Here is a 10,394-nt window from a genome sequence, read left to right as displayed (position 1 = left end):
GGTGCTTAATAGCATGGGCTTTGTGTATTTAAAAAAAGTAGAATTGCCTGAAAAGGTGTAGAACCAAACAAGCATGTTCTCAGTTGTGTGGAATTTGCGCTTGTTAAACACTGTGAAATATGCTGCAGTCCTCCCTCTAAAGACACAACACATGCCAGCGAGCACAATGCCAACACACGTACAAACACACAACTCTCGCCAACTCTCTTTTCCGTCAACGACGATAAACATCTTCCCCGGCAATCACTTGCCCCTAATGTATGCATGCCTTGTAATAGGGGAGTTCTCAGGAAACATGTAAAACACAATTTGGCAAGAAACTCACTTCAGCGCTTTTCTAAAAATGGCCCCCTCTTCCTCCATCTCTCTCCCTCTCTTCTACTTATCAAAGGGTGAGAACAATCAGTGTTTTATCGCCGCTGGGAAGGGGCTCAGGAAACAGATGTTGTTCTGATTAAGCACACACACGGTGCCAAAGGCTGGCCTTAGCCACAGCCCAGGAGCTGCTGGAGACAGATCGTGAAGGTCCGAGTCATGATATCTGTCCCATGTGCTGCAGAGGGGACAAGCTGCCAACCCACTTGGGAGCTCACAAGTTAGTGTGTTTGTTTGTGTGTGTGTCTGTGCATGTGTGTGTGTGTGCGTGTGTGTGTGTCTGGCCCTAATGACTGGTAGATGGATGCGCTAGCTCTGGTTTTTCCTTTTCCATTCATTATGTGCAACCCCCAAGTCCAGTAATGTCATGAATGCATAATAACTAAGTAACATTTAATAATTATGCGTTTCAATGTCATGTAATGATGAAGTAATCCGATAATTGATGACCAACATATGGTGTTTGTGTGTAATAAGCAGAGAACACGCGTATGGTTTCTACTTTAATAAGAATGCACTTCTGCATCCCTTCATTTTCTTCACTTGAGCTAGCATTTTACAAACTAGATATAAAAGACCATAAATAAATGACATAAGTTACATGTACCTAAATTCCTCAACAAAATCAAATGACAACCAAAAATAAAATGCAAACAGAAAGATTGAAAATGTTAGATCTACATGGCTAGATCATATGGCATCGGAAGGCATACAATGATAAACATTACTGTGTGTTTTTGTTAGTTTTTTTTTTTTCAAATCGACATTGAAACTAAACAAAAAAACGTATTGTACAGTACATTCTGTTTTCCTCTTCTCCCTCCATACTTCTTGCATATATCCATACAGATCCACTCACTGATAAAAAAAAACTCAAAACACCACAAGAGAAGAGCATTGCGCTGGTTTTAAGGACGGAGGCAGTTGAAGTATGTGAACCATTGCGTGGTTTCAAAAACATTCAGATATTACGCCATTTACAAAAGAAAGAAAACAAAAATCCTTTGAATGAAACCTGACTACATTTTGGTGCATGTTGGAAAACAAATACAAAATAAGAACGACTTTTCCCTTCAACATCTTATTCCAGCATCAAGTCCTTGTGGTCTACCTTGGCGCCTCCTTTTAAAAAGGTCCCCCAAACTATATCCCCATACATGGTTCCGTCTGCCTTGTGGCTGTCTGTCAACGTGTCTGTCTGTCAGCATGTCTTTGTAGAATCCTTGTGTCCTTATGTCTGTGTCCTGTCTGCAAGTGCTGTTACAGCCCTTAGGGGTGCATTCAATGCTCTTTAAATGCTTTTAGTGGATGGATCTGCCACATGAGACATGGGACCCCTCACACAGTTTGAATTGACACAAAACAAAGTCAAGGTTTTTTTTCATACCGTGTTCCGGAAAACTAATCACTTTTCACTGTCTCTCTCCACAGTGGCATAAAAACATACACAATTATTGATGGTACTTCAAAGACTGTCACTTATTCAGTTTCACGTACACACACACCCACTCATCACACACACACATACACGCGCGAGCGCGCACACACACACCCTCAGATCATACGCTCTTTACTATACATGCAAACAAAACAAAAACCACAAAGAAACTTTGAAATTCATAAAAACAAGTACATCATCTGCTGGAGCAAGTGTCTCTAGATTATATTACATTCTTTTAATGTTTGTTAAGCGTTGCTGATTCATTCGTGTTGCTTTCCATGAAGCGGTTGGCGGCCGTGGAATGCTAGTCTGTTAGTCAGGCCAACAGCGATGGCGTGGGAGGGGGTTCCAGATGTAGAGAGAGCTGGATCTCTCACCCGCAATTTGGAGGAGGCTCCAAGGAGAGACGAAGAGAGAGGAGGAATGCTGGTCATGAAGAGACAGTGAGGCGGAGGGACCCTCTTGCTGATGGACTGCGGCAGCTGGAGAAAAATGGAGAAGAGGCAGAGAATGTGAGTCTGGGTGGCTTGACTAAAAGCAACATTTTCAGCCTAAATCTCGCAGTTCAAAGCAACAACACCAACAGACATACTCGGGGCTGTGAGGAAAATCAGAGTCATTGACCTAGATAGTTCTACACAAACATCACAATGCCTGAGGTGACATCAGCTGTATTGGTTGGCAACAAACAAGCGGGTGAGAGCAATTTATTTATTAGGGGAAACTGAGCTGTGCCAGTCCTCCTGCTGACTCAGGCACACCCACTGATAAATCCCCTTCATTTCCATGCCAGGCCCGTTCGGCCAGTGACTGATCACAGAGCAGCTCTTATTGATCTGCTCTCCCCAGACCTCAGGTGCTGGGCCTGCTTGTTAATTAACGCTGCACTTCAACTCAATCTGAGTGATGTCACTCTCAGTGAACAGTATTGGTCTAAGGTGCGATAGCGCTCACAAACTGGAGAAAACAAACTTCCAGAATGGAACACATTTGGGTGGAATAAAAATGATTTTGATATCTTCTTTAAAAATATTCATTAGCATTCTAGCATTTTCAAATTTGATTGAGGTGGTAAAGAAATTCTAAAACTTTTTTTAATTAAACAATTTTTTAATTTATTTTTATTTATATTCCAGTAACCCGTTTCAGTTAAATGGCTGAAATATACAATTGTTTATAGTTACTTACCATTGTGATTGTTTGAATAATGTCCAGCATGTATTCTCTTGTTTGTTTTGATGATGTTGTTGTTCATGGTCCAACTTTCCATTTCACTCACAGTTCTGTCCCAATACATTCCACACTCCTTAGCTCCAAACAACACAGAATCCAACGGGCCCAAACAGCTGTCCATCAAATAATGCGAACACCCAGGAGGCCGGGCTCTCTCCCGGGGGGAGATAGAGATTGGATGATCCAAGTCAAAGGATTAGGAGGGGTTTGCAGCGGTGTATTTTGTGGGATTCAGGAGGACAGAGGGTGTAGGAATGCACCTCTTCAGATCGAAGACATTCAGAGAAACACCCAGAGGGCAACAAAACACACCGTTCCAGGACAAAACAGGACCAGAACGGAGCAAAACCACACCTCCTCAGAGTGACCCCCCCTTCATTCCCCAGCCCCTCAAAACTCCATGTCCCAGAACACCATTGTTTATCTGAGGGTTGGAGTCCACCATTTTGTTCATAGGATATTAAACAAGTCCAGCTAGAAGCGAGACAATGGAGGGTATGGCAGCCAGCAAGTCACAGAGGAAACAATTCATATACATAAACACAGGAAATCAAATATCGGCTCCATAAATATTCCAGAAAAGAACGTTCCAGAAACTAAACTCTGCCCAGAGGAGCTGTCCCTCTCGGAGTCCCGTCCAGACGGTAGAAGGCTCTCCAGGTCAGCTCTTCTGAACCTCCTCTGGTTGTTCGTCCATCCTCTGCATCAACCGCAGACAGAAACAAATATCCCGTTCTCAAAAGGGTAAGGAGAAGGTCTGATACAAAAAAAGTGCCATTTCACAACCACTTTTCTTCATTTTTGTCTTCTTTTAAATCCAATTTAAAGTGCATGGATGAGGTCAACTATTTCATCGTTCGTTTGTCTTTTTGATATTTATGATGTTTTTGTATTTTTTTATTCCCAGTAAAAGAAATGAAGATGTTTCTTTATGTATCAGACCGGAACCATTCTGCCTTGCATCTGTTGCATTTGGGACAGCATTCCCTGGACACTAGTGAGGATCTTATTCTGGTGTGCTGCTGAAGAGATTCCAATGCGGCCCATGTCCCTGTGTTTTTCAACAAGGGAGGAAAGAAGCCATTAGGAACCAATACAACACCAACACATGTACTGAGTTGCCATGGATATCTACTCATTTGTTCTCTATGATGAGTTTAACAGGCTCTGGCTCATGCTTCTAAAATGTCAAAAAGCAATTTGAATGGAAAACAAGAAAAAGAAAATTACAGCAGCTAAATTTGTAGAAATACATAGAGAAATGTGAAATCAAATCCCATTGTGTATTGTAAAGTCAACACCCCTTAATTACATAAAATATGCAATTTAATTAATATCTTGTAACTACTAGTTTGCAATGAATCTTTACATGCTTTGTTTGACTATGAATGTGTGTGTATGTGTGCCTGTGTTTGTGTGTGTGTGTGTATGTATGTGTGTGTGTGTTACTCACTCCTGTGTCATGTGGACCACAGCCTCGGGGGTGGTGTATCCCGCGGCGTTGAAGTTGTCGCTGTACCTCTCCATGCCGATGGCCTGCAGCCAGTCCTCCACAGAGCCCAGGGCGGAGGACACCTCGGGGCTGACGGGCTCCAGCAGGGTGGTGCTGGGTCTGGGGGACAGGACACGGGGCACGGGGGGAGGGACAGGGTGGAGGTGGAAGTGGAGGTCAGTCTACGTTCTGAAGCATTATACCCAGTGGAGAGTCATTGTTTAACGATATACCTACATCGAGAGTATACATACATTTATACATCTTAACATCCATCCATCTATTCATATGACATACTGTACATACAAACAGTACATACATCGACAAACACACCGACAAACATACAGTACACACACACACGTCCCTCCCAAATATCCTAGTGTCAAGATTCAAGTTAATGAGTTTGTGTTTGTCTGACCCATTGTTTATCCTGAATGTTATCTTGGTAAAACCGAGTAATTCATTACATGAGTGGAAAGGGGACTTTCCAGCAAGCCACCATTTTGGAAGCTGTGCTTACAAGACAAGAGTACAGTACAGAATACACAGCCCAGCTCCCCCAGGGTCCAACACAGAACTGATCTGGTTTCTTACATCACCTCACCTATCATTCACCAAGGACTACAACACAGGACCGACCAATTAAAATAGGACCTGAGGTGGAGGTAGAGACAGTTTGCCCTCTGGCCTTTTGGGTACTGATGTTTTTTAACTTCTGACTCCAACAGAGAGAGAACTACACATCGGTGACAGCCTACCCTGAGGCCACTAAAGGTAGTCTTCCTCTCGCTGGCTCCCTCTCTCTCCATCCACCTCCGTCTCTCTCCCTCTTTCTCTCTCTGGCCATCTATATCCCTCATTCTCACTCTCTGTCCATCTGTCTGTTTGTCTGTCTCCCCCTCTCTCTCTCTCTCTCTGTCCATCTCCCTCTGCCTCGTCAATAGACAGTTGGACAGGACCTGACTGATGGAATCAGCAGGTCAGTCACAACTGCAGCTTCCATCCCCTCTCTGTTTGTCCTTCCGGAAACAAGGCCAAGTCAAACACAGGCTGACCCAGTCCCCCTCACATACAGAGATCCATCAGGAGTTCCGTCGCTCTTCCAGACACACACAGAGGAACTAGTCCCCCTTTCTCTTTCCCCTTTCTCCCTCTCTTTCCCCTCTCTCTCTCTCTCTCTCTTCCATCTTTCCTCCCTGTCTTTCCCATCCTTCACGGCGGCGGCGGCCATTAAACATTTACAGTGGGGCCGCTGGGCCTGAGGTGAGGGACTGAGCGCGCTCAGTACTGTCCCGCATCACTGCTCTTAGCTCTCCATAATTTAGCAGGTGTTGGCTGGGAAGGGGCTGTGGGAGGGGGCTACGGCCCAGTTAAAGAAACTCTTTTTGGAGGGGGGGGGGGGGGGGCTTTTGGGATGTTGTGGGATGGGGGGTGCTAAGGAGTAATCGAATATCGGCCTGTCCGACGTTCTGGAGAGTGGATGAAACATGGGGCCTTGGGGACTGTTCCACCTACTCTGAGCCACGCTACACAGTGTGTGTGTGGATCTGAGCTGCTCCTGGAGACTCTGGGACCTGCTCTACACACACACACACTCCCATGTACCTCCCACCCCTCCTCTCTCCATGGACTGGCACCTCTTCCCGTAACTGTAAAAGCTACTTTTATGAGGATCCAGTTCTGCTAATTACTCCACCCGGACCCCACTCTCTCTGTCTGTCCCATTAGGTGTGTGTGTGCATGTCTGTTAAAGTGAAACAGACTCTCTGTGGCTAGCTGGAACTCTGTAAACACACGTGGGTTGTCTTTAACAGGTTTTACTCTTTAAGAGTAATGGGCTGTAAGTTAAAAGGTCATGTTTGTTTTCGACTCAAGACCGCATCGTAATTCTCGACTCAATTAGACCATGTATGCTGCTCTAAAGGGCAGCACCCTGCCGTCCATTTTGCAGTTGTGGGGAGTGCATGTTAAAGTATGTGCCAAAACAACAGTGTATACTGACATACACAAATGTTCTGTCACTACTATGGCACCATCTATATTTCACTGCAAGCCGTTTCCTGTGTTTCTGCTAATCTACTTGTATACGTGTTTGTGTTTCTGTACATGAAGGCAAAAGAGGGAGTGTGCGTAAGTGCGTGTGTGTGTGCGTGCGTGCAGGTCCGTGTGTATGGTCACATTTGTAATGGCATAATTTGTGTGCGAGAGCGCATTGCGTTTTCTGGTTGTGTAAATGCGTGTACTTGTGTTAGTGTGTGTGAGCACATTTGGCCTTGAAGGGGGGCTTACCAATGTGTGTGTGTGTGTGTGTGTGTGTGCGCGCGCGTCTCACCTCGTGGTCTCCCCTCCGGTCCTCTTCAGACTGTTGGGGTTGCGGATCAGCTTGTCCAGCATGTTGACAATCTGTCCAAACTTGGGCCGGTCGGTCCTCTCCCTCTGCCAGCAGTCCAGCATCAGCTGGTGCAGAGCCACGGGGCAGTCCATGGGGGGGGGCAGCCTGTAGCCCTCATCTATGGCCTTGATCACCTGGGGGGCGGGGGGGGAATTATTTGGATTATTTTTACTTGTGAATAAAAGACATCCGATACTGAAAACATAAAAGTAATAACTAAATTGAGTCTGACTTGGGTAAATGCCCATTATTTTGTCATAGACATTCCAAAAGTAAATCCAAATGTAAGATGATAGATGGAAATCATAATCTTATTATCTGAGAATAAATGGTTGCCTTTCTGAAGAGAAGATTTAAAAAAATCCTGATGTAAATTTTGATTAAAGTAACATGTTATATTATCCATAATTCTCCTCGTTGGTTGATGTGATGGTAGATGGTGGTTAAACGACGGTAGATGTTGATGCATGTTCATGCAGACTTACGTCTTGGTTGCTCATGTCCCAATATGGCCGCTCGCCGTACGACATCACTTCCCACATGACGATGCCGTAGCTCCACACGTCACTGGCCGAGGTGAACTTCCTGTAGGCGATGGCCTCCGGGGCAGTCCAGCGAATAGGGATCTTCCCTCCCTGTGATTGGCAGATGGGCAATGTCATGTTACGGCCCATGTGTCGATGCAAGAAGACATAAGCATAACAATACAAACACACATACACACCACACAGATACGTTAATTCCCCCTCCCTCTCCCCCTCCTTCCCTCTCTAACCCTAACCCTAACCCCCCCCCCCCCCCCCCCACACACACACACACACACTCTTACCCTGGTGGTGTAAGCAGCCTCGGGGTCATCCTCCAGGACTCTAGACATCCCAAAGTCGGACACCTTGCACACCAGGTTGCTGTTGACCAGGATGTTGCGTGCCGCCAGGTCTCGGTGAACGTAGCCCATGTCTGACAGGTACTTCATGCCTGAGGCAATGCCACGCAAGATGCCAACCAGCTGGATGACCGTGAAGCGCCCGTCATTCTTCTGCGTAAACACACACACACACACACAAACTCATTACAGCCCATTGTTCGCGTGTGGTTATCTGACAGGACGTGATGGCTGCACAGATAGGTAATCTTGATTGCGTTGGTTGTTTGGTGTGGGAAACGCAGCTTAGGTTTGATGCGGTTCCAAGCACCCTGCCACACACAGCGCCTTATAAATGCCGTCAATATCTTTTCTTGTATCTCTCTCTCTCTCTCTCTCTTTCTCTCTCTGTGTGTCTCTCGCACGCACAAACTGTACACACACACTTGACTGACCCTCAGGAATGCATCCAGCGATCCGTTTTCCATGTATTCAGTGATAATCATCACCGGCTTACCTGTAAAGAGAGAGAGAGGGAGAGAGAGAGAAAGATAGAGGGGAAAAGAAGGAAAGAAAGAGAGAGCCAGAGCCAAAGGAGATAAAAGACAGCAAAAGACAGATGATTAGTGAAGAAAACGATGCACGTTACATCCCAGGTGATTCCCAGAGCTGTGTGTGTGTGTGTGTCCAGTACCCCATCCATCTCTGTCGTGCAGTGATTTAATTAGCTCAGTGTAACGGGTGCCCTCACACACTTCACTTACTCTGTACCACAAACGGGGACAGTTTTAAGGGAGCATTATACCGGCTCTCTCTCACGCACGGTTGATCCACCGGTGCCTCCCAGAACACATACGTGCACACACACACACACACACACACACTCCTGCACACACTAAGGTCGCACTAGTACCCACTCCCTCGTCTCATCTCTATGCATGTCACCAACTGTCTCCTTTGTCCCTCTCAGCCTCAATGCTAACATTCAACACGTCTGTCAGTCCTGTCTCTCTCTGTCTCACTCTCTCTCTCTCTCACTCTCTCTTTGCAAGTCTCTCACCGTCTCTCTGCTCTCTCACCCTATGGCTCTGTCATGGCTCCCCCCTCTATATCTCCCTCCCTCCCTCCCTCCCTCCCTCCCTCCCTCCCTCCCTCCCTCCCTCCCTCCCTCCCTCCCTCCCTCCCTCCCTCCCTCCCCTCCCTCCCTCCCTCCCTCCCTCTCCCAGGGGAGCGTCTGTGTCTATTTGAGCTGGGGGAGATCCCCCCGTGGCTCCCCGGCTGTCTTTGTGTGGATCAGGGGAGGATGGAGGGAGCGTGGAGGGGAGGAGACAGAGCGGGGGGCAGGCAGGCAGGCCCCGTAGCAGTATCAAGATGGTGCCTGTCTAACCAGCCATGCTCACGACTCACAACACACGGTGAAAAGTCCAAGGCTGAATCCCATTGGAGTTGCTGATTCGTCATTCGTCATTAAATATTACTTAGAAGCTCCAACAGGTTGCTAGCTGTAGGCTTAGCCGACGTTATTTGTGAGGCCAGTGAAATAGCTGACATCTTCTGTTTGCCTGTGTGAGCAGAGAGAAAAAGAGAGAGAGAGAGAGACAGACAGACAGAGAGGGAGAGACAGAAAGAGAGAGACAGAGAGAGAGAGAGACAGAAAGAGAGAGAGAGACAGAAAGAGAGAGAGAGAGAGAGAGAGAGAGAGAGGCAGGCAGGGTAGCCTGCCCTCTCTGCAGTGAGCCACTGCGTGTGCCAAGGGAACGTCAGTCACTGCCCCGGCCAGCACTTGATTGGCACACCATTAATTACACGGCTCCAGCGATGCCCCAAAGTACTAAGTGGAGTTGAACTAGGGCAGGGAGGGGGGGGGGGGTTCTCTGTCGGCCATCTTTGTCTGGCTTTGTCCTCAGGCCTTGCCCCTGAGGCCACCTTTGATTGACAGCTCCCGGATCAATTCTGAGGAGCAGCTGACCCCCCCGACCCCGGCCCCTCCCCTTTCCCATCCCCGCCCTCTTCCTCCCTCCCCCATTTGCATGCTAATTCTGTGTTGACTGAATACGTTGCGGCCGCCTTTGGCAATGAACTCCGGGGCAAGGCCCCCGCCAAAGGGCCGATTATCACCTGCCAAATAAATGTAAAAAACGGGGGGCCCGGGAACGCTGGCTCTTGTTGGGGGGGGGGCGTCAGGGTGAGGTGGGGTCAGCGCGGGAGAGGAGAGGCCCCGGGGGAGGGCTGCGGAGCACAGAACACCCGCTGGCCTGTTCCTCCTCCTCTTGAGCACCACATCCAGTCGAAATTAGCAAGCTGGCCCACATGAACTCAAACGAATCCACGCGAGTCTCCAAAGGGAAGGGGTCGCCACCAAAGACGGGGGGAAAACGGCTCTGTCAAGCAGAGCGCTAGCCCGGTGACGCGAATTAGCCTCCGACGACAGAGCTCTCCTTCCATTTCGTCTTTAAAAGGCATTCCTGAAGCATTTGCGGTTTTTCGTGCATATTTAGACCTTATCAATAATTAATAAGTCCTAATTAGTACTTTTGGACGCGGGGTGCTTGCAAAGTGAGGCGAGATTGAAAGTCCCTTTTAACTTGATTGGAAA

The 10,394-nt window shown here is 47.4% G+C and overlaps 1 protein-coding gene across 2 annotated transcripts in view; it reads right to left on the bottom strand.

Annotated features, from left to right (window-relative positions):
- Nucleotides 1-1,109: 1,109 nt before the first annotated feature.
- Nucleotides 1,110-10,394, bottom strand: part of LOC146257094 (ephrin type-A receptor 4) — a 44,325-nt gene continuing 35,040 nt past the window's right edge. For both annotated transcript variants that reach the window (XM_084673551.1, XM_084673552.1), the window contains exons 12-18: nucleotides 8,254-8,315; nucleotides 7,763-7,972; nucleotides 7,419-7,568; nucleotides 6,874-7,067; nucleotides 4,503-4,661; nucleotides 3,005-4,100; nucleotides 1,110-2,298 (exon numbers count right to left, since the gene is read on the bottom strand). In XM_084673551.1, coding sequence (XP_084529677.1) covers nucleotides 3,986-4,100; nucleotides 4,503-4,661; nucleotides 6,874-7,067; nucleotides 7,419-7,568; nucleotides 7,763-7,972; nucleotides 8,254-8,315 — 890 coding nt within the window. In that variant the 3' untranslated portion in view covers nucleotides 1,110-2,298; nucleotides 3,005-3,985. The remainder of the gene's footprint in view (nucleotides 2,299-3,004; nucleotides 4,101-4,502; nucleotides 4,662-6,873; nucleotides 7,068-7,418; nucleotides 7,569-7,762; nucleotides 7,973-8,253; nucleotides 8,316-10,394) is intronic.

This window comes from Hypomesus nipponensis, chromosome 15 (genome assembly GCF_054491055.1).
Source record: "Hypomesus nipponensis isolate SF chromosome 15, ASM5449105v1, whole genome shotgun sequence".
NCBI classification, from domain to species: Eukaryota; Metazoa; Chordata; class Actinopteri; order Osmeriformes; family Osmeridae; genus Hypomesus; species Hypomesus nipponensis.
This window is presented reverse-complemented; position numbering and strand designations above follow the sequence as displayed.